Genomic DNA, 22,567 nt, shown 5'->3' on the forward strand with positions numbered 1-22,567 from the left:
AGCACTGTTACCGCACGAATTCAGTCTCCTTCCCCAGACCAGCTGCCAGTCCCCCACCCCCAACTCCAGTTTCTGCCTCGGGAGGGCCAGACACGTCGGGTTTTGGGGTGTCTGTTTTGGGGTGCACAGGTGGGGGCGGCACTGCCGAGCGGGTCTGGCTGACAGCTGAACAGCATCGACGCACTGGCTCCTGGGGGTGCTGTGGGCAGATGTGCCAGCCTTCGAGGAGCCACGTGTCAGGCCAGCAATCTGACCAGGACCAAACACGTATTGCACTGAGACTCGGCGCCCCGGTCAGCCTCCTTCACAGGCGTTTAAATTTACCATAAAAACAACAAGGCCCAACTGTGTGGTATTTATAGAGAAGGCTAATGATCTGGTGACAGGAAAGAAGAGACTATGAAGGTCAGGCTACAATGACTGAGGAGGCACCCCCAGTGCAGAACAGAGCACCTAACACACCACGGGGTAACACACTGCACGCTGCTGAGAAAGGGAGTGATTGTCCTGCGTGCTATTAACAGAGACCCGATGAGAACACCCACCACGGGTACCGGGTACCACGCTTGGAGGGAGACACTCCCCTCTGCCCCGAGGGCTCCCTCTCCCGAACCAGGCCCACTTACATCCTGGTCATAGCGCTTTCGGATTTCTGGGTGCGTCTGCTCTATCAAGCAATCCACAAAACAGGTCTGAAAGGAAAGAGCTAGTCAGGACCTACCAACCACAGAGGCAAACCTAGGGTGTCCTTCCCCTCGCTCCCAATGCACCTTGTAACTTAGGGATGAGGAGGAGGGGCGCAAGGAGGATTACGGAACAGCAAAAACTAGCAAGGAAGCCACGGGAGTGTTTTTAAATGAAACACAAAAGCCTTCCTGGACAGGCATCCCCTAGGAAACACGATCCTGGAGGATCAGTGAGGCTCCATCTCCCCGGTCTGTCCAGACGCTGGCATGGCTCAGGTTCGCCCGGTCTCAGGTATAGCCCCATGTGGGAAGAGCCACCCCGGGAAACCAGTCCAGGGAGCCTGGGGTGCACCTTGCCGTGGTGGAGATGGCCGCAGAGGGTCACGTTTCGGATGAGCTCCGAGTTGTCCATCAGGTCAGCCAAGAAACTAGAAGGCGGAAAGAGAGAAGGGGCTTTGGCAGAGGTTTTCACACATGGAGTGGTGCAAAGGTGGTCCACGTATTTTTAGGCAGGAACAACCTTCAGCTTGACTGAAGGCGCGGAAGCAGAATGGCACTGTCTGCATGGGGCTGGCTTTGGGAAGAAAACAGAGCCATCTGCGGGACATGACTGCAATGAAGTATCTTCGCGATTTTAGCAGCAAAAGATTGGTTGGTTTGTGGTTTTTTGAGACAGCGTCTTGACATGTAGTTCAGGCTGTCCTTGAGCTCACTATGTAGCCAAGGCTGCCTCAAACTCACTGCGATCCTCCTGCCTCAGCCTCCCGAGAACTAGGGTTACAGGCAGGTGCCACCACACTGAGCAATACTGAGATTTAAAAAGAAACACAAAACCAAATACTGGAACTAACACAGAGCATGAGAACCGTCCCTTTAAAATGCTCTAGGCTAGGTGGGTAGGGCAGAGTAAATCTATAATCTTAGTCATTTGGGAGGCTGAAGCAAAAGGTCTCAAGTTTGGGGCCAGCCTTGGCAACTTACCAAGACCCTGTCTCAAAGTAAAGTGCAAAAGGGGCGGGGACGGCCCTGCATTCTATGGGGAGGGGGGCACCACACCAAGCCTTTAGGCTGCACGGATGGTCCGCAGACACGCAGGGCTCAGTGCAGCACTGGGAGCTTTGCGTGCAGAGGCCGTCAGAGTGCTAACGCAGCACTTGGGAAAACCACACTGGCTGCGGCCTCGAGGCAGCTGGGACGCCCAACCCAGCACAGCCAGCACCACCTCTCACGCTCAGACCCGCACCACTCACAGCACGCAGCCTCTGGGTGCTCAGCTCTGCTCCCAAAGATCAGAGATTAAAACTCCCCAGCTGAGAATGCAAAGGAATATGAAGCAAGTTCTGAGGGTACTGAAAAGCTATTTCAAAATGTCTGAGTGAACCAGGCATGACACACACCTGTAATTCCAGCATGCTGGGAGGCTGAGGCAGGAGGATTCCAAGTTTGAGCCCAGCCTGGGCAGCACAGTGACTTACCTGGCAGAGGAAGCAGCTCAGTGCACAGGCCCGGGTTTAACCCCTGTACCCAGCACCAAAACAAGAAGTCTGGACGACCCAGTAAGCTGGCCATTTAGAAAGGGCCCTGGGTTTGCTGAATTACAAGAGGTCCTATTTTATGAGCAAACAAAAGCAGCTTTCTCACCTAGGGAGGAGTCACAGCACCTACACGCAGATGGCCGGCTTAGGCACACTCCCTCAGGCATTGGGGTTTTTTGCACAACCAGGGATTGAACTCAGGACCTCATGCTTGCCAGGCAGGAGCGGTGCCACTGAGCTACACTGCCGGCCCTCCCTTGGGTTTTAAGAGCCCCTCAGATGAAAAGCCTGAATGACCCTAGGCACACATCTGCCCGCACCCGCCTCCCCGTCAAGATAAAGAGCTCACAGGGCCCCAAATGCTTCCTGAGTCGAGACTGGCATGGGCCCGACACTGGTAATTCTAATTCCCCATTCTGTCTCAAACGCTGGCTTCTAAGACCCAGCTAAAGAGTCACAGGGCCATGTCCACGCCTGCAATTCCAGCTACTCGGGAGGCTGAGACAGGAGAATCACAAGTCCAAGCCCACCCTGGACAATTTAGTAAAACCTTGCCTCAAAATAAATAAAAACAGGGGCCGGGGATTTAGCTCAGTGGTTCCGTCGCCTGCCTCGCAAGCACAAGGACCCAAGTTCGATCCTCGGTACCAAAAAACCAAAATAAATAAATAAATAAATAAAAACAGGGCCAGGGATTTAGCTCAGTGGTTCTGCTGCTTGCCTTGCAAAGGTCCCGAGTTCGATCCCCAGTACCAAAAAAACCCCAAAATAAATAAAAACAGCTGGGTATGTAGCTCCATGTGAAGGCCCCAGGTTCAATCCCAGTGTGAAAATAATCTAATAATAATGATGATGATCACAGAGAAAGTTTTAGAGAAAGAAGAAATAGCTAAGATCTGGACAAAGGCCAGAGAAAATTCAGGCCTGGATGTGAAGGTCCCGGCCCTACACAGGTGGAGGGGCTGCAGCCACGGCCGGCCTCTCCACCCCGGGCCTCCAACCCAAGAAAATCAGCCCACCAGAGGCCGAGCAGAACTCACTCCATCTCATACACCGTCAGAGGCAGAGTCTGCTCCATCAGCGTGAACTTCTTGGTCTTCACAGGCTTAATAATGGGCTCTAGAGGGAACAAAGCCACAATACGCGGTCAACATAAAACAGAGACAGAGGCTTCATTCCACAGACGCTCAGGGCTCACTCGTGCAGACAACGCCTGAGGATGCCGTCGGCGGGGATGTGAGGCAGCTCGGGTGAGGGCCCGGGGCTCAGGGTCTGTGGTGGAAGCGGAAGGGAAGGCAGGCTTAGGGCGAGGCCCGCATCCGCTCAGAGCCCCGCCTCACTCTCCCAGCACGCAGCTGCTCTCCAGAAGATGGACACGGGCAGTGGAGAGGGGGGGAGACCGGGTGCAAAAGCCCAGTGGACGCTTGCATTTGCTCAGGAGCAAACAAAGGTTTTAATGAATACTCAAACAGAGTTAAGGCAAAAACAGAAAGAAAGAAACCCAGAGTCAGCTGCATCTTCACCCAGAAACGGCCCCCAAGCCCAGGGAAGGGCCAGGCTTCCTGCCCCACACCCTCTCCTGCACGCCCTGCCCGCGCACCCGTGAGGGGCTGGGTATCCTCCTCCTGCACGATGGTCTCCACCTCGGGGCCGTACACCTCCTCAGCCGTCGGGTAGTACTTCTTGTCCTCGTGCAGCACCACCTCCATCCCGGGGTGCTCCTCGTCGTGCTCACCCACGTCGTCCTCGTCCTCGTCCTCGTCCACCTGGAGCAGAGAGGGCGGGGCCAGAGGGCTGCAGAGCCTGACAAGTGCTCACCGGACTCGGCTCTTCCCGCGGGAGGCCTCGGGTCGGGGCCAGGTGAGCAAAGGGCTCACCCTGCACATGCTCTTCCCTTCGGGGAAAGGCAAAGCCAGGAGCCAGAGGCAGAACTCTGCCCCCACCATACCCCAGTTTTGAGACACGTTCTCACTGGTTCAGGCTGGGCTGGAGCTCTCAACCCTCCACCTCAGCTTCCCAGAGTGCCTATCTGCAGACCTGCACCGCCACGCCAACTCAGTCTCTGAAAGATGAGCAGTGGCTCAGCTTCCTCCACAAGGTCTGTCTCACAGCCCAGCCAGGTTGAGTCACCAGGGCCTGCAGATCTGAGCACCAAAAGCTAACTGACAGCTCCTCACTCGTCCAGATGGCTTCAACTTTCCTTTTCCAGCATATACTGTGGTTGAAGAACATTTCCGTGCTACAGAAACTAGCAGCCAGTTCTGCTTTTCTGCTGTCCCTAGAATAACATCAGCTCAATCCCGACTAGTCCACTGCTAAGTGAGGAGCCCATCCGCTTTGTGAGCATCCTGTGTTGAACACCGTTAAAAGTATGAGAGCGAGACAGGGATACCACAAATGCAAGGCCGGGTGGGAACATCATGACTTTGTCAGACTAGATAGAAAGCTTAATACAGCTTCTCAACATTTGATCACTTAATAATGTAATGTTTTTGGATTAATGGTATATTGTATCCTATTTCACTAAGTGAAAATGAGAGTCTAATAAAAATTATGGTGGCAGAAAAGTATAATGTTAGTATTTAAGATAACTAAGACAACATATATCTTGAAGTCAAATTTTTTCTTATAATTGACATTTTAGCAACATTGGATGGAACTGTTGTTGAAGTGCTATCACTGTCATTTAATAGACTATCACATGACTTATAGGCAAGTATAAGTTGAAATTGGCTTTTCTAGAACCTTCCTGACTTTCCTTTCTTCTATCACATATCTGTCTCAAAACGTAAAAATGGGCATAGAGCACACACAAAGCCTTGCGTACCATCTCCTGTACTGAATCAATCAATCAAAGTGAGTTCAAGTCTTGACCATGTTCAATGTTTTAGGAAAAGACGCTTCACTTCTCTGAGCCTCAGTTTCCCCAAATACACAATGGGGCTGGACTTTAAGAAATAAACAGAAAACAGAAAAGACACCTTTTGCCCTTCTCAAGCCTCAGACCACTCTGGACTTCATCCTCCACACCCCTCTGAAGGGAATGAGAGGATGGGGCAACCCCCCTTCCCACTGTTCTTATGATCTTTAAAAACCGGCACTTCTGGGGTGGGGTGGGGATCATATCCAAACTGGAATTATTCACATTTGTCAAAAGACACTTCAGATAAATAAAATGAGACTACTGCCAGATAAATCTGAGTTCAGATTACAAAGTCACCCCATCTATGAAACTACACTAAATCCTTTTCTGGAACTTTAATAGCTAAGCTTTTTGGTGGAAATGTAAGACCACAGTAAGTGAGAAGGCAATGTCAGAGATGCACACGTGGTATTACGGAAACACAGTACTTTATTTCTTCTTTTTTTATCTTGGTTTTTTTGAGATAAGATCTCACTATGTACCCCAGGCTGGCCTCAAACTCATGGGAATCCTCATGCCTCAGTCTCCTGAGTGCTGGGATTATAGGCATGCACCACACCTGACAATTTCTTCTTTTCAAACAGATGAAAATAGCAATGTATTCGCTTTACCTCATCAAGATCTTTGGTCTCTCGGCCCAATTCATCATCATCATCATCAGAATCAAGCTCTGGTCCAATATAATTCCCGAATTCATCATACAAGTCAGTATCCATGATGCTAAGATTCAAAGAGAGAAGAGTTAGATTCTGGCACCAGGGCCGAGATACACCCTTGCCCTTCCAGGCTTCTGGTAACCATGGCCTTTCACACACCCCTTCTCCAGGTATGACTCTTGACTGACCCTCTGAAAGGCTTGTACTTTGCCTACCTCTCTGTCCTACTCAAGTCTCTATTTACATATTCTCTTCCCATTCTTTTTCAATCAACATTCTTCTACATAATCCCAATAAAATTGTCAAAATCAGAAAAATAGCACAATTTGCATTTATAAGTAGTTCTTGTGTCTCTATTCTTTGCATCTAGAACAGCTCCTTAGTTTTCCTTTTCTTTCTTTTTTGTGGTAGTGGGGATTGAGTGTACATGATTTCAATTTGTCCCACTGGTGGTGAAGTTGACTTTGATCCCTTGATTGAGGTGGTGTCTGCCTTTTCATTGTAAAATTACTTATCTTCCCTGTGTAATTGACCAATACTTTGTGGATTTTCTCCACTTCAACCACCTAAATCCTATTCACAGAATAGTTCAAATGCCACCCCTTTCAAGTTTTCCTGGATGCTCTACTCCTTATTTTTCTATGCTGCTATAACCTTTTGCACCTTTACCAGAATTAATTTTTTCCTGAACAGCAGTGAATCGCACCCTCTGAGCACCAGACCAGAAGATGGGTTGTGCATCAAACCTCTGGAGTTGGAAGATCTAGATTCAAATTTTGTCTTCATCACTAACAGCATGTAGTTTCAGATAATCTACTTCCTTCTCACATGCTTCCTCAGCTGGAAAACGGAGCAAATGATCTTCACTGCATAAAGTATGAGGATTGGCTGTCAAGGCTTTCGTGGTAATGGTCCACCCTGTGTCCTCCAAGGGGTGCTTTTATCTTGCTTTTTCCTATTTTACTCAGCCCAAGCTCATACTCCCAAGCTAGTTTCTCCTTCATTTTTCACTTTTACTCTTTCAAACAAACTTTCTCATTGTTTAAAAAAAAAAATTATGGGCTGGGGATTTAGCTCAGTGGTTCCGCCACCTGCCTCGCAAGCGCAAGGTCCCGAGTTCGATCTCCGGTACCAAAAAAAAAGAAAAGAAAAATTATGAGGATTAAGTAAAATATCTTGTGCAAGGAACTTGACACATTCCCCTCCAGTCCCAATCAGTGTTAGCTAGAATTATTTCAGGCCAGGGTGGGATATAAGAACCCTGTGTTTTGTATGCTCTCCTGCCAATGTTCAAGACTGCACCTGGAATAAGTAGAAACTAAGTAAATGTCTTCTGATGGAAGGTTTAGATATTTAATACCTCCATCTCCCTCAATGCCACCTGCTGAGTGCTGACTGTAGATAATGCAGAAAATTAGAGACCCAAGGACTTGTCATTCAATGTAAATTTTTGTGTGTGTGTGCGTGGTACTGGGGATCGAACTCCGGTCTTTGCGCTTGCGAGGCAGGCGGTGGAACCACTGAGCTAAATCCCCGGCCCTCAATGTAAATTATTACGGAAACTTTCCTATGTCTAGAGATTCTTTTTACTTCCAAGAAGCTATCACAGCTCTGCTCATTTCCCTCCCTTAAGACTCCCATTAAGTGATCACCGAAACTTTTGCAGAAGGCTGTTCATGAAACAAGCCAATCTCATTTTATAACTCAGGCCACTGCACTTGCCATTCTCTCCCATACTTATCCCTCCTTACTTTAATTTCACCCAAGGCGTTACTAAAATGCCACCTTCTCCGTCACTCGAAGAAGTCTCTCATACACTCGCCAACCCCCATTTGCACTGTCTGTTATGGACATTAATCAGCAGCCGACAGACACCTCTTCATTAGTTTATTGTTCATTTCCCCAACTACAATTTGAGCAAGGATTTTGTTTTGTTTCCTTAAAACAGTACCTAGCATAAAATAGACCCTCAGTAAATATGTGATGAATGAATGAATGACTCCAACACGGCGCAGGGAGAGCTGCCAACAAAACGAGTGGCTCTTGGTCTCGCCTTCGCGCTGTATCGCAAGCTCAATGAACCCTGCGCAGACAGAAGGCACAGATGGAAGAGGGAGTGAGAGGGGACCGGACAGCCCCGTCCGGGGACAGGATTTTAACGATGGACGACATCGAGGAAACGCCGGGATCGGCGTGCGGGGGGGGGGGGCTCATTCTCTTTCCCTCCCCAGGCCCCAATTGGTCCATCTGTGAAGTGGATATAACGCCTCCCCCAGGTCTGACGCCTCTTAATTTCCCGTCCCACCCCGAACAATGTTCACGCGCCACCGACCCGCACCGCTCAGGTCCTGCTTGCTCCGCGGATCGCTTGAGTCCGCCGCCAGAGACCGCGCTTGCGCCTCCCGCCGCGACGACGCTGCGCCCTCCTCAGGAAGGACCCGCTGTCGCCTGCGCCCGCAGTCAGGAAGGACTCCGCTGTCGCCCAGCACTGTGCCTGAAGACCCGCTCCGAAGAATGCTGGGCGAGGAGACAAGGACTGAAGGGGGTGTTGTGGGCCCCCAAACGAAGGCGTGGGATGCGCCAAAGAAAGTTGGACCGGATGATTCATGAATCTGATCAGGCGCCTCGGGACCACCCTATGCCGGTGGGGGCCTTCGGCCGTCACGTGGACAGGCTGGCTGAGTGGTTGCTAGGCAACCACAGCCGCTGGCGGTGGAATCAGCTGGGCTACCCACTGGTCTTCACGTATCAGGGGATCCCTAAAGAAAACAAGGCTGGGACTGCTGGGGTGAGGGCCTGGAGGCTGAGTGGGGGGGACGGAAGCGTTGTTTATTCGATGACTGGGAAGGGTCCAGAACTTGACAGCAGCGCAGACACCGGAGTCCAGCTGCTGGCCAGCCTGAGGCCTTCGTGGCATTTGACTTCCTCAGTTGGGGTAGGGGTGGCCGTGGGATTCATCGCAGACCTCCTGCCCTAGGGCTGTGCATGACTAAACCACAAAATCTAGCTCAACTCACCAGGAGTCTGAGGTTCAGAGAGATCTCACAAGTAAAGCCCAGACTAGAGCCATGGAGATTTCCTGTAGAAAAGGCCAGTCAGCCTCAGGTAGCGAAAGGCTGTGTGTGCAGTCTCAGGGGTGAGACCACGGGGCTACCTAGGCACCTATGCCTCCGGCCCTGGGCTGGACAGAGGAATTGGGGGTTGGGGATCGAGCTCCTTCCTCTGTTGCCGCTACTCCCATTTCCTGCTCAGTCCTTGCCTCTGTTTTGAGTGGACAGTATCCTTCTCCACTAGAGACACTTAATAAAGGCCGAAACTGTATCCCTGGGCGCGAAGTATCTAACAGAAGTTCTGCTTTTGTGTGAGGTCCTCTTTGGCAACAACTTGCTGGGTGGAAAAAAAGGCACTGAATTCTGAAGCCCAAATGCCTCCTCAAATTATTGTTGTTGTTGTTATACTTAGGGCATCGTGTGTCTTAAGCAAGTGCTCTAGCAGTGAGTCGTACCTCCAGCCCCTAAGTATTTTCAGAGATATGGAACAAAATTAAGGGAGGGCTCTACCCTGAAAGGCAGGACACACCTTGTGTAAGTACTGGTTATGTAATTCAGTTTGTATCTGTAAAATAGAGAGCTGGAAGTTTGTTGCACTCCCCAAGACAAGCGTCTGAGGGCTTTGGGGTCATTCTGTGTTCTGGCAGGCAGTCCAGAGGCCCCTTCTTGTCTGTGTACTGTACCCCCACTGGTGTGCACTCCCTTTGCCCTCAGGCCTGAGCCATGGAAAAGAATAGCATCCTTGACTTCAAAGCTTTGGAGAAAGAGCTTCAGGCAGCACTCGATGCTGATGAGAAGTATATGCGGGAGAACGCTGCCAAGTTGCGGGCCGTGGAACAGAGGGTGCCCTCCTACGAAGACTTCAGGTTGGCTCCCCACCATTCCTCTTGAGCACTGGGGGTCGACAGCGGCACTTGGGAGCCAGGCACTTTGGGCGTCTGCCTGGCCCTCCCTCTGCTGCTGTGTGATCTCCTGCAAGCGCCTTAATCGCTGGGCCTCAGTTCCTCAGCTGTCACATGGGCTGCTGTTACCCAAAAATGAGTGATTGCATGTAAGGCTCTGAGCCCAGGGCCTGGAACATGGCCAGGGCCTAAAGGCATCCACCTGGCCTTGCTGTTGTTGTCACTGGGTTCCACATAGGTCAGGCAAAAGGTCTGGCTGCCTCGGGCCCACAGACACAGCATTAAGTTCGTCCTCCGGGTCCTGTCCCTTGCCCACAGGAGCATCGTCCTCGCGTCACATCTAAAGCCCCTGGACCGGAAGGACAAGACGGGGGGCAAGAGAACTGTGCCCTGGAGCTGTTGTGTTGTTGGGGGAAGGACCTCCCCAGAAGGTGTGGCCATTGAGATCCCCCAGGTAGGCGACGTCCCTCTAGCCCAGGAGGATTCTGCCCCACAGCTCCAGCTCTGCCTTCGGATAAGGCACACACCTCTTCTTTATTTCCACCCCCAGAAGACAACAGAGTCAGGATTCGGCCTCCACCCCCAGAAAGAAAAGTAACCAGCACAGGGCGGGGCTGATGGGCAGGAGCCGAAGAGTCAGGAAGTGGGGCCAGGCAGGTCCCCCCATCAGTGCTCGGTCTTCATTCTCAGATCGGCATTGGGTTGCTCTGCCTCAGGCCGGGTGGCAGATGGCATGGCAGTCCTGCCGCCATACTGAGAGAGGCCCAGCCTGTCCGGACCTTGACACTCACTTCCTGCGGTTGCCAGCCCACTCCTCCATCCTTCTCAGAGTGAACCCTGACTCACTCCAGATGGCCAGCACTCTGTCCCCCTCATGAGTAGGAGGACCCCAGTGCAAATGAGAAAACCACAGCCTGGAGCCCTGGGTCCTCCCACCCTGTCCCATCCTTCGTTCCTTCATCCCACTGGGCCCTCAGTGCTCAGAGAGCAGAACCAGAGCAGCGCCCCCACCCTCACCATCCCAGGCAGCAAGAAAAGCGTGGGCCCCTTTCCCTCCTCTGATGTAGGAGGAGGAGCCCTTCCAGCCTGGGACCACAGCAGAGTTCTACCGCGACTGGCGGCGACGTTTGCGGAGTGGACCAGAACGCTACCAGGCCCTGCTGCAGCTCGGGGGTCCCGCGCTAGGCCGCCTCTTCCAGACAGATGTGGGGTTTGGACTTCTCGGGGAGCTGCTGGTGACCCTGGCCAATCACATGAGGCCAGCCGACCGGGCGGCGGTGCTGGGGGTCCTGCACAGTTTGGCGGGCACTGGCCGCTTCCCCCTGAACCTGAGCCTGCTGAGCCCCACAGAGCACGAGTGCTGCCGGGCCCTGTTCCAGAAGCTGCAGGCCACAGGCGCCCCCGGGCCTGGACAGGAGGCGCTCAGTGGGGAGGAGCAGGGTGCAGAGCAGGAGCAGGGGCTGCTGCAGGAGCTCTGGGGGCTGTACCAGCTCTGCTGATGCCCCCGCCGCCCTTGGCAGGCCGCTCCTTCGGTGTTGCTCGGTGTCTGCAGGACTCCAATGAGAAGCCCACACCCACTTCCCGCCCTAACTTGGAATTTTCAAAGAAAAGCTGGAGTTGAGTCTTTGCCACTTCTCAGTTCCTCAGTGTCTCCCCCCCACCACCCATTTTTATTTTTCTGGTACTGGGAGTCAAACCCAGGACCTTTGCTCTGAGCTGTGTCCTAAGCCAGTCTTATTTTTATTTCTTAATGTTGAGACAGGGTCTCTCTTAAGTTGCCCAGACTGGGCTCAAACTTTTGGTTTTCCTGCCTCAGCCTCCCCAGTTCCTGGGATTACAGGCATGTGCCACCGCACTCGGCTTCTGTATTTTGAACTGTATAGATCCACAGGACAGCGAAGGGCCCCGGAAGCATTCTTGCTTCCTGCCCTCTGCTAGGTCAGCCCAGCCCCTTGCTGGCTGGCCTGGTGGATGGGTGTGTTGCCAACAGTGCTGGTGACACCAGGTACAGGCTCAACAGAAAAAGAAAGTGGCGGGGCTGGGGATGTAGCTCAGTGGCACCACGCCTGCCTCACAAGCACAAGGTCCTGAGTTCGATACCCCGTACACGGTGAAAAAAGAGAAAAAGAAGGTGGCAAACTTACTTGCCTTTTGTGGCAGGTAAACACTGATCCCTTAGCTCTGAACCAGGTTATTTACAACACAAAGCCAGTGGTCAAAAGCTACTTTATTTGAGGTGCAGAGTTTTCCCCTAGGGACTGAGGCCCTGGGCAGGGTGGGTCTGGGACAGCCGTAGGCCGTTGGCTTCTGAATGGCCAGTGTCCCCGAGGCCAGGTGTGCTGGACAGGGCTGGCTTCCCTCAACGCCCAGGCGATGGAAGGGAAGAGTTTCACGGGGCAGGCGGGCAGGCCTGGAACAGCGAGCCCTTCCGCCACTCTGTTGCTCAGCCCATTCTTGGCCAGTCAGTGCCAGGGTTCTGAGAAGAGCGCGGAGTGAGGCAGTTCTAGAATGACCGGGCCGGAACGCTGGGAGGATGTGTGTGCCCGGCTGGGGAGGAGGTGCCTTGGGTGTGGCCGCTTCCCCTGCAGCCACCTTCTGCTTTTCCGGCCACAAGGTGCTCTTCTCGCCAGGCAGTGATTTCTAGAAGCCCCATAAGCCCCGCTGCCTGGGCTGTCCCTCCCTGGGGCCCCTCTGCGTCATGCGCCCAGCCAGCACCACGCTGCTGCTGTGGGCCTGGGCCTCGCTCAAGGCCTTCGAGGTCATGGAGAAGGAGAACGTCTTCCAGAAGACGCCCTGCCCCGCCTTCCTGATGTTTGACAACGCCGCCTACCTGGCGGACATGAGCTTCGAGCTGCCCTGCCACTGCAAGCCTGAGCAGGTGCCCTCAGTGGTCTGGTTCCACCAGAAGCACCTGGGCAGCGGCCACACGCAGGTGCTCACGGACTTCGACGGGCGGCTGCTGACGGAGGCGGCACAGGTGCGGGCGGGCAGCGGCGTGCTGGCCCGCTTCGCCATCCGCATGTTCAGCCTGCTGGTGTTCCGCGCGCAGCCCGAGGACTCTGGCTTGTACTTTTGTGGCACCCGCCAGGGCGATTACTTCTATGCCTATGATGTGGATGTCCAGAGCAGCGAGGGGCTGGTGGCCGCCTTCCAGGACAAGGGCCAGGAGCCCTCTGCAGACGAGCAGCACGGGGCCCTCCGCGTCTTCACTGCCTTCTGGGAGTGGACGCCCTGCGACCGCTGTGGGCTGCAGGGCGAGCAGTGGCGCCTGGGCCTGTGCTACCTGCAGAGCTCCGGCCTCCCTCCGCGGTACCGCGCCACGCTGCCCGGTGTGCTGTCCTGCGGCTCACGCGCCGTGCCCAGGCAGCTGCGTGCCATGGCCGCGGCCCACAGCCCCGAGCTGCTGGTGCGGAGTTGCTGGGTGCCGTGTGCCAACAGGAGCCGGGTGGGCGAGGGCGTGCTGGCGCTCTATAGCTACATGTCCAGGCTGGGCGGCAGGCCCTGGCTGCCCCAGGTGCCCGTGCAGTTCCACCAGCAGAGACTGGGCCATGGGCTTGTCCTCTCCTGCCCCGGGGCCCGGCCTGAGCACGCAGTGGCCTGGGACAAGGACCGCCAGCCCTTATACCTCACCCAGTACCTGAAGGGCGTGAACCGCTCCATGAGGGTGTTCATCGACCATGGCCACCAGCTGCACATCCGCTTTGCCCAGCTGGGCGACCGTGGCACCTACTACTGCTGGCGCCAGGGTGCTCGGGTGGCGGGCATCCGGCTGGCCGTGACATCCCAGGGGCGCCACCCAGCCCGGCTCTCGGACCCCGAGACCCGCTCTGCCCTGCAGCTCGCCCTGCTCGGCTACCTGCTCTTAGCGGCGGTCTTCGTGAGCGTCCACCTCTGCCACTGTTGCTGCCGCTGGTTCCGCTGTGGTCCCGACTTTGTCCCCTAGCCTGGGGGGGTGCCTGGGCCGGACTGTGGTGAGGACTTAAGGGCAGCCCTGTCGGTGACCACCCACTCCTGAGATTCAGTCTTTGGCCTGCCTGATCCAGGACCAAGGCTGGAAGGGATGCAGCCGGGCACACACACCCCAGTGCCTCGCTCAGGCCCGGGAAGGGAACATAAAGTAATACTCTCCCGTGCCCACCGGGTCGATGGTGCCTCTGGGGATTGCGAGGGGCCCTGAGGTCCAGGGAGGAGGGAGGGCAGGCCCTGCTTCCTCCAGCCCCCTCTGGGAGTGGCAGGTGACAACCGCAGGTGTGGGGACGAGGGGGACAGGGCCAGGGCCTTCGAGGGACCGTGGAGGGCGGAGGGCGAGCCTGGGCTTCTGGCTGAGCAGCACAGGTGGGGTGTGAGGTGCTGAGATCTGACCGGCTCGATGCAGGGTCTCCACCCAGCTGTGCCGTGGCCCCGCCCCTCCCAGGAACAGACCAGAGACCACAGAAAGCGCAGCAGGGTCTTTATTTCTCCTGGGCAATGCGGTGCGGCGGGGGGGGGGGGGGGGGGACAACACCCTGCACCCCGATGCAGCCCCTTGCTGGGTTCCCGTCAGATGAGCAGCTTCCTCACTTCCTCTGCAACCCCCGGAGTCCTGGCCCCTTCCCTCCCGTGCCCCCTCGCAGCCCAGCTGGCCTCGGGCCCTGGCCTCTCTGAACCTGCTCCTAGGGCCAACAGCGCCTCGCTCCGCCCACCATCCCTCCCTGTCCACATGACCACTCCCAGTGCTCCCACACCCCACCTCTGCCTGGAGCTCGGCCCCCAGCCCACACTCAGGGCCTGGCAGGCCAGGGCTCTGTCCCACGACCACCAGGGCAGCAGCTCCGTCCACTGCTCCCAGCCATTCTACCAGGGCAGGTTTCCACCCTTTCTAGGAACGACCCTCCCTGCGCTTCCCCAATTCTCCTCTAGCTGTAGCTCTACTGACAGTTGCTATAACAACAGGATGTGACTTGCTGTGTCTCTGCCCGCCCACTTTCTAACCAAGCCACTGGCCCCGTCCCTCCGACTGCCCCATGGGAAGGGCGCCTGTTAGTTTGCAGAGCGGGGTGCGGGGTGCTGCATGCTGCGCAGGCCTAGTGTGACAGAGCAACCAGCAGGATAGGGCCAGGAGGCTGGAGGTGGCCAGCCAGGCAGGCCTGGGCAGTGGAGCGGGGGGCAGCCCTCAGCGCTTGGCTCACATGGCGTCCTTGTGCTCCTGCTTGGACTCCTGAGTGACCTGCAGGGGACGGGAGGCTGTGAGGAGCTTGAACAGGCCCTGGTCCCAGCCATCCCCAGTCAGCTCCTGATGGGAGCCACGGTCACACTGCCCAGCGACATGGCAGGGCCCGCCTGGCACAGCTGCTGGTGCAGGAAGGGCCACTGTCCGGGGGACAGGAGTGCCAGGCGCCCTCTCCCCAATTCCTTTGGTAGACAGAGCCCGGCTTCCTCCCACAGCCTCAGAGCCGGGAGTCGACGCCACCAGCTTTGTAATTGCCCTCCCCTGGGCCAGGCTGGCGCTGGGCCCCCTACCTGAGGGTGAGACAGCCCAGCTGGCAGGGCCGGGGCGGGGCTGCTCACCTCCCCGTCACGCATCTCCACTGTCTTGAGCACGATGTTCCTCCTGAGGTGGCCTTCCAACACGGACTTCGTGTCCACGCTGGTCTCTGCGGGCAGAGGGGAGGCCTCCATGGGCTCTTAGGACCCCAGGCAGCTGCTCCTGCACCCGGCGGCCCCTCCACTGCTGTCATTGCGCTGCTGTTCCCAGCCCTGGCACCTGACAGCCCAGTGCACAGGGCAGAGCAGCGGCCTTGGAGATCTGGTGCATGGGAGCCTGTGCCCACTCACCAGCCCTGTGACCCCACCCAGCCTTGGCTTCCTCCCTGGCCACAGAGATGGCAGTGCCCGCTCGCCTAGGGGAGTGAGGGGCACTGAGCACTCAGCTCCTTCCTATGCCCCCATCGCTCGCCTGGGCCTGGTGACCCCTGGTGTCGTGTGGCGGTGTTGCCTGCCTGGCCAACCGGCTGGACTTGGTACTGAGCTAGGTCCTGGCTTGCCTGCCTCTGGTCCTGAATACTCCATCCCCAAAGATGGGAATGTTTGAGGGCCGCAGAACAATCAAACATAATTTAGCCGCAGCCCCTCCTTGAGAGGAAAATACAAGTCACTGTCAGTGACATTTGCAGCTAAGAGCAGGGACAGGAAGCTTTGTTCCTGTGAGAGCCGCAGCTGGAGGGGAGCAACCTGCCAGGCTGAGTGGGCCCGGCCTGAGCACCTTGGCCGCCGGGCGGACACAGCAGAGCCAGGTGGCCTGGGCTCCCCACCACACAGGAGGAGGCCGGGCTGGCGCTCGCTCCTGGCCCGTGAGCTGCTCGTCGGGCACCCAGCAGGACCACGTTCACAGTGACCAGGCCTTCGAGGCGACACTACAGTTGCCTGGGCTGGGTCCTGGCTGGTCACGCGGTTCCTGGGAACCGTGACTCTGTCCTGGTCCTCTAAGGGACACCTGGGAGGGGGCTGGGGGACCAGGAGCGTGGCCCCGAGCCCCACTCCTCTCCAGCTGCAAGGGGCAGCTAACCGAGAGCCGGTGGCTCTGCCTACACTCTGCGGGGCCTGCACTGGGATAACTCGCATGGTGAGGCTTTTGAGGTATCTGGTGACCTTGCGGACCTCCCCTTTTGTGGTGCCTTTGCCTCCTGCAGCGACAAGCAGTTGGTTAAGAACAGAAACACAAACGATCTGAGGTTGGCTCCCACCCCAGCCCGCCCCGAAGTAGAGCAGCTGGGAGTCCCTGCAGGGCTGGGAGGTGCCGTGGCTGGGTCCTCCTGGGTAGGGTCGGGTCTGAGGTCCCCAGCACAGTCCTGCCTCAGCCCCAGCCCGGTCTGCACAGGATGGGCCTCACCCCCCGCCCAGGCCGGACTGACCTCGGATCTGCAGGTTGGAGAAAGTCTGCACGGGAATGGTGATGCTAGAAGACACGGACCAGTGAGCGGAGCTGCTGCCCCAGGTCACCCAGCTTCCCCAGCAGCACCCGGGGAGGGGAGGGGCACACAGGCTCTGCAGAGGACAAGGGGCGTGGAGGCGCAGTGCAGTGGGGAGAGAGCCTGGCTCTGTTGGGAGGTGGGGGAGCCTTGGTGTGGGTGTGGGATGACTGGCCCTGTCAGCACAGGCCGGTGACGTGACGTGGCCTCCCTCTCCGGGGTGGGCTGGGCTCACCGGTTCTCCTCGCCCTCCAGCAGCTTCCGGTAGGTGGCAATCTCCATGTCCAGGGCCAGCTTGACGTTGAGCAGCTCCTGGTACTCCTGCAGGTGCCGGGCCATCTGCTCCTTGAGGCCCCGGCCTTCCTCCTCCAGCCGGGCCAGCGCCTCCTGGTAGGTGGAAGCCTCTCTCGAGTGGCGCTCCTCCTGCTCGCGCATCTGCCGCTCTAGGGACTCGTTCTGGGGGGTGGACGGAGCCGCAGGTGGTCCCTCGGGCCTCCGCTTGGCCTGGGATGCCATCCCCTGCTCCACCCCCAGCCTGCCTGGCTCACCGTGCCCCGAAGGGACTCCAGGTCACAGGTCAGGGCCTGCAGCTGGCGCCGGTAGTCGCTGGCCTCATGCTTGGCCTGGCGCAGCAGCTCAGCATTTCGGGCAGCGGCGTCCGTGAGGTCGGTGAACTGGACGGGAGGGCAGGGGGCTCACATGAGGAGCTGGGAGGGGCTCCTGTTGGGTGGGGGCCACAGGACTGGGCTGGGACGTCGCCATCCCCTCTGCAGACCAGACCCCATGTCTCCACGCTGCCCGGCCAGCCCTGCCCAGCGCCAGTGCCCCATCTTCCCCTGCCCACGGGGTCCCCATGAGTCATGTCTCCCTGGCCAGGTGCCCCTTGGTGTCCCTGGCAATGGGAGATGTTCCATTGCCAGGACTCAGGCTGGCAGAGGCGTGGAGAACCTGAGCTTGAGCTGGGAAAAGCGGGGCTGGAAACCCAGGTGGCCCATCAGAAGCTGCGTGGCGCTGAGCAGGTTACTGAGCTTCCTGGCTCCAGCTCATGCCTGTTACAGGGTAAGGCGTCCCAGCGGCTCGGGGAGCACCGGTGCAGGGCGAGGCTGTGCACAGTGAGGCTGGGGCTGGCCGACTGCAGCAGCGCAGCGCAGAGAGGAGGACCAGTGCCTGTGGCCCTGGAAGCTGCTGCCCTTCTCTGGAGGTGCTCTCCTGGGAAGGACGGCCAGGCAGGCTGTACCTTGGAGCGGTACCACTCCTCTGCCTCCTGCATGTTACTGGAGGCCGCGGCCGCATACTGCGTGCGGATCTCCCTCAGGGCCGCCGTGAGGTCGGGCTTAGCCACGTCCATCTCCACGTGGACCTGCTGCTTGGCCAGCTGCTCCTGGAGCTCCCGAACCTCCTGGCCAGGGAGGGAGAAGGGCTCAGGTCTCGGGACATGGGCACAGCAGTGGCCCAGCATCCACCCACCCTCCGCCCGGTATGGCCAAGGGGCACAGGGAGCCTGTGGCATCGTCCTCCAGGCTGGACAGGAGGGTGTGGGTGCCAGACCTGCACCTGTGACCTCGGGAGATGTAACTGTTCCTGGGGCCCCCAGGCATCCAGGTTGAGCCAGAGCTCAGCAGGATTTAAAAATTTTTATGAGTGGCTCTTATTGTAATGGAGGCCAATGGAGCCAGAGAGACTAATGGTGAGAGGTGACCTTGCCGTGTCCTTTGAGCTCCCTGGGCCTCGGGTCTGTGAGAGGTGCAGAAGGGCTCCTGCCTTTCGGGCTGACGTGAAGGGAAAGGCAGCCTCCCGGCCTCCAGGGCTGGGGTCCGGGCCTGCTGGGGGGCTGGGCACTCCCTGCGTCAGCCCTGCCTCTCCAGATTCTCTCTGTCCCAAGTCGAGTCTCTGTCTGAGTCTCTCTGTCTCTCGGAGCATCTCTGTCTCCTGTCTCTGAGTCTCTCCCCTCTCTGTCTCTGTCTCCCTGTCTCTGTCTCTCCCTGAGTCTCTCTGTCTCTTAGTCTCTCTCTCTGTCTCCCTGTCTCTGTCTCCCCATCTGTCTCTCCCTGTCCCTGGCTCTCTGTCCCTTCTCTCTCTGTGGGGCCCGCTCCCCTGTCCTGGCCTCACCTCCTCATGGATCTTCCCCAGGAACCGGATCTCCTCCTCCAGAGACTCGATTTTCCTCTCCAGGTCCAGATGGGCCAGGGTGGCGTCGTCGGCCTCCTGGGGTAGGAGAGGTTGCCACAGTGCTGACCGCACCCTCGCCCTCTCCTTGTGGCTGGGGCTGCTCCGAGGGCCCCCTCCTACCTGTCTGTAGCTGGCCAGGCTGTTCTCGGCCTGCAGCCTCAGGGTGGCTTCATCCTGGAGCCTGGGGAGGGGGACGTCCGTGGGTCCAGGCTTTTCTGAGGACCCCTGTCCCCCAAGTCTGCCTGGAATGGCTGTCTGGAGACCCAGGCCCAGGAGGGCCAGGAGGAGAGGGTCAGAGGCCCTCGAGCCCCAGCCCTAGGGAACAGGTGAGGGCTTTGTCTCGGCTTATGGGGGCCAGGCACCCCACATGCAGCTGGGCCCTGGGGTTTCCTGGCCCGAGTGACCACAGGGTGGGTTTGAATTCCATCTCTGCCTCACAGCCCTGCAGAGGGAAGTGGCTCGAGGAGAGACCCTGATCCTCACCGGGCCGGTCCTGCCTGCTCGCTCCTTGGGGACACCGCCTTCTGCTCCTGCCTCCCCAGGCCAGCAGACCCAGGTTCCAGGAGGGGACCCAGCCCAGGCACCGTGCCCAGGGGTCCCTCCCACCCCCGGAGGGGCCTCCCAGGAGGGGTCTGGGGCAGCTCCCAGGCCCATCCCCACCGTCCTCACTTCTGCTGCAGGGCGCCCAGGTCCAGGGCCAGGTTGTCGCGCTCCACCTCCACCCGGGCGCTGCCTGCCATGAGCTGGTCCAGCCGCAGCCGCAGCTCCTGGAGCTCGGCCTGGTAGACGTCGGCCAGCCGGGTGGGCTCTGCAGCCCGCAGCTGGTTCAGCTCAGCAGCCAGGGCCTTGTTCTGCTGCTCCAGGAACCGGACCTTTTCGATGTAGCTGGCAAACCGGTCATTGAGCTCCATCATCTGGGCCCGCTCGCTGGCCCGTGTCTGCTTGAAGCCAGTGTTGAGAGCCCCAGCCAGCGAGAAGTCCAGCCGGGCCGGGAGCGGAGGGGACACCCAGGCCGGGGCAGGGCGGGGGCCTGGACCCAGGCGGCGCACGGCCCGCAGGCCCCTAGCCACTGTCTCCGAGGAGGAGGAAGCATAGGAGCGACGGACAGAGGACACGAGTCTGCGCTCCATCCTGCTGGCCCCAGACCCCGGCCGCCAGGGCTTTATGGAGGCTGGGCCTGGCTGGCAGTGCCCAGGCTGCCCAGCAACGCCCCTGGCATGGCTGGAGGGGTGGGGCTGGGCTGGGGCCAGGCCTGTGGGGCCGCTGTGCCCAGAGTCAGGGCTTCCTGCACATGAGCCTGGGCCCTGCAGGGTTCTGGCCCTGGGCCGGGACCAGGCACAGGGAGACCCTCTCAAGAAACCCGGTCCCCGGAGGGCTGGATGACCTCTGACCTGCCTGGTTTTGCTTTGCTACACTGGAGATTGAGCCCAGGGTGCTCTATCGTTGAGCTACGTCCCCATCCCTTTTAAAATCTGTATTTTGAGACAGGGCCTAAGTTGCCCAGGCTGGCCTCAGACTTGCAATCCTGCCTCAGACTCCCGAGTAGCTGGGATGAGGGTGTGGGCCTGCGGCCAGGCCCACCTTGGATGGCATCACCCGGGGCCCCCTGACTTGCTGCCCCTCCAGTGCTGCGGAGGTGGAGTCTGGAGCGCTTCGGGCCTCCTGCTGAGCCCCGGGGCACGCCTGTCCCCTTTCCTGCTCTCCCCTGCTTCCCTGGGGCTCAGCGCTGGGCCTGGACTGCCAGAGGGTGAACCTAGGTCCTTGCAGGCCCCAGTAGGGCGAGGCACAGCCTCCCCTTCCTCCCCCGCCCGCCTCCCTGCACCCGAAGCCAGGCCCTGACATCACCACAAAGCGGTCACGAATGGCCTGGCCGCACTGGGCGACTGCGTCCCTGTGGCGCCACCTCCCCATCCCTCTCCTGTTCCTGGACATTGCGTGGGGCGGGGTGGCTGGGGAGGGGCCGTGGCTCAGGGCAGCAGGCGTGCGAGGTGAGGGGTGCAGGTCCCACCCAGCGCCTCAGCCGCCTGTGCCTCGGGGCTTCTGTGAAGCACAGCCCCGCACGCTCACACGCACGGGCACAAGCAAGCACGCACGCACGCAGGCACGCCCTGCCTCCCCCGCGCCTGAGTGGGGCCCGGTTCCCTACAGGCAGGCGCCACAGGGCCGGGGCTGCCCCAGGGGGCGGCGCCGCTTTTGTCCCAAGACCCTGACTGTCAGGCAAGCCCCGCTCCACGTCCTTCCCGGAATGAGCCCGAGGGAGGCGGGGCCGCGGGAAGCAGGCTGTGTGCCCACCGGGCCATTGTGCCTGTGCCAGGTCAGTCACCGGCGGCGCCAGGGGAGCTGTAGGCTGGCCCAGCGTTGCCAGGCTGTGACGGGCCCCTCCCAGCCGCTGCAGCCCTGGGCCCTCGACCTGGTGAGGCAGCAGGCAGCCTCGGCCTTGGCGTCCCCAAGAGAACGGGGGACAGAGTGACCGACGGGGGGCAGCCTGAGCGGCTCTGTCCTCCTCCTCACTGTGCCAGGCCGTCCACCCTCACACACATTGGCATGGTCTCCCCAAGTCATTGTTGCTATTTTTTATTGCATTGTAACAAAAAAAAAATAAGAGAATACAGATAAGCAATACAAAAGAATTCATCCGTAATTTCGGCACATGGAGATAAACATTACCAGATTTTTTTCTAAACATATAAAATCTTTTTTTTAAAAAAAGGCTCATGCTGTAGAAATTATTTTGCAATTTGCTTTCCTGACTCAACAATCTGCTGTGAACATTTTCCCACATCAATAAATACTTGTCTCCAGCATCCCTGTCACAGCTGCATAGTTTCCGCTGGATGCGTCCGTCACCAGGCCCCGGGTCGGACGGCGACGCTTCCCCTGCTGCCCCTCTGAGTGACGCTCACAGCTGCCGGGTGGCCCCTGGTCAGCGGGCAGAGCCTGGGCCCGAGACAGAGACAGACCTGCCCCACCTGGCCTCAGCCCACAGGGGCCTGGCGTTTGCCTGCTTCGCCAGCTCCAACCCAGTGGTGGCTCCCTTTGCCCCCGGCCCTCACGCAGGGCCTGGCACAGATGGCAGCGAGCAGGCTGAGGTGAGGAGCCTCCGTCCGTCCATGGTGGCCCTTGGCCAGCACCCCAGCCCTGCCAGGAGGGGACTGAGCCCTATGGTCACTAGATGGCAGTGCTCGGCTGCCCAGGCTGCTGCTCCTGAGGGAGAAAGCCGTCCTGGGCGGGTGGCTCTTTCCTTTCCCTCCCTCCCTCCTCCTGAGTGTTGAACCCAGAGCACCAAGCAACATCCCCAGCCCTTTTTGTATTTTTATTTTGAGACAGGACCTTGCTAAGTCGCGCAGGCAGCTCCGAGCTTCTGGGAGCAGAGGCGGTGGGCTGTCCCACGAGCACCTCTCACTCAGACTTTGTCTGCCACCCGCCACTGCCTTCCAGAGGGGAGGGCACAGGCCTGCTCCTCGCTGGCTGTGACAGCGTGGGCTTCAGGGCCTCCAGTCTCCATCTGTCGGGACGCCCGCCACGCCTATGGAAACACACAGCGGGTGGCCTGCGTTTGTTTCCTGGTGCTGGGGACAGAGCCCAAGGCTTCCTGCATGCCAGGGAAATGCGCCAGGCTCTTGAGCTGGGGACCCTTCTGCCTCAGCCTCCTGGGTGACTGGGATGCTGGTGCATCACCATGGCTGCCATCACAGCTTC

The 22,567-nt window shown here is 58.4% G+C and overlaps 4 protein-coding genes across 17 annotated transcripts in view; 2 read left to right on the forward strand and 2 right to left on the reverse strand.

The window, feature by feature from the left end:
• Eftud2 (elongation factor Tu GTP binding domain containing 2) overlaps positions 1-8,258 on the reverse strand; it is a 28,259-nt gene extending 20,001 nt beyond the window's left edge. Inside the window, exons 1-7 of one of the 4 annotated variants that reach the window (XM_021240200.2) lie at positions 8,133-8,232; positions 7,752-7,883; positions 5,756-5,864; positions 3,822-3,987; positions 3,262-3,340; positions 1,039-1,114; positions 627-692 (exon numbers count right to left, since the gene is read on the reverse strand). In XM_021240200.2, the coding sequence (XP_021095859.1) occupies positions 627-692; positions 1,039-1,114; positions 3,262-3,340; positions 3,822-3,987; positions 5,756-5,860 (492 nt within the window). In that variant the 5' untranslated portion in view covers positions 5,861-5,864; positions 7,752-7,883; positions 8,133-8,232. Of the gene's footprint in view, positions 1-626; positions 693-1,038; positions 1,115-3,261; positions 3,341-3,821; positions 3,988-5,755; positions 5,865-7,751; positions 7,884-8,132 lie in introns of all 4 variants that reach the window. The other 3 variants (XM_021240201.2, XM_004859192.3, XM_004859193.3) reach the window with 3 other exon arrangements.
• A 210-nt stretch (positions 8,259-8,468) lies between these two features.
• Positions 8,469-11,378, forward strand: Dnaaf19 (dynein axonemal assembly factor 19). The gene is made up of 4 exons (XM_004859190.3): positions 8,469-8,588; positions 9,565-9,716; positions 10,071-10,206; positions 10,820-11,378. The coding sequence occupies exons 2-4, from the start codon at positions 9,574-9,576 to the stop codon at positions 11,249-11,251; spliced, it is 711 nt and encodes a 236-aa protein (XP_004859247.1). The 5' UTR covers positions 8,469-8,588; positions 9,565-9,573; the 3' UTR covers positions 11,252-11,378.
• A 931-nt stretch (positions 11,379-12,309) lies between these two features.
• On the forward strand, positions 12,310-13,858 carry Fam187a (family with sequence similarity 187 member A). Its single transcript, XM_004859819.3, has one exon. The coding sequence runs from the start codon at positions 12,451-12,453 to the stop codon at positions 13,693-13,695; it is 1,245 nt and encodes a 414-aa protein (XP_004859876.1). The 5' UTR covers positions 12,310-12,450; the 3' UTR covers positions 13,696-13,858.
• Positions 13,859-14,182: 324 nt separating this feature from the next.
• On the reverse strand, positions 14,183-21,448 carry Gfap (glial fibrillary acidic protein). Of its 11 annotated transcripts, none has more exons than XM_021240220.2 (10): positions 19,538-21,448; positions 18,989-19,049; positions 18,809-18,904; positions 17,937-18,098; positions 17,248-17,373; positions 16,935-17,155; positions 16,643-16,686; positions 16,297-16,414; positions 15,300-15,385; positions 14,186-14,958 (listed from the first exon to the last, which is right to left on the reverse strand). In XM_021240220.2, exons 1-9 carry the CDS (start codon positions 19,996-19,998, stop codon positions 15,307-15,309), a joined length of 1,368 nt encoding a protein of 455 aa, XP_021095879.2. In that variant the 5' UTR covers positions 19,999-21,448; the 3' UTR covers positions 14,186-14,958; positions 15,300-15,306. The 11 variants fall into 11 exon arrangements, 7 of the variants coding, with proteins under 7 accessions (XP_021095879.2, XP_087058597.1, XP_087058596.1 ...); XR_002387686.2 differs by having other exon boundaries at positions 14,772-14,958; positions 15,252-15,385; XR_015447798.1 differs by having other exon boundaries at positions 14,183-14,958; positions 15,300-16,414; positions 16,935-17,086.
• Positions 21,449-22,567: the final 1,119 nt, after the last annotated feature.

The sequence above is a fragment of the Heterocephalus glaber genome, unplaced genomic scaffold, assembly GCF_053883595.1.
Source record: "Heterocephalus glaber isolate CG9 unplaced genomic scaffold, H.glaber_assembly_v1.0 deba00001773, whole genome shotgun sequence".
In the NCBI taxonomy this organism is placed as follows: Eukaryota; Metazoa; Chordata; class Mammalia; order Rodentia; family Bathyergidae; genus Heterocephalus; species Heterocephalus glaber.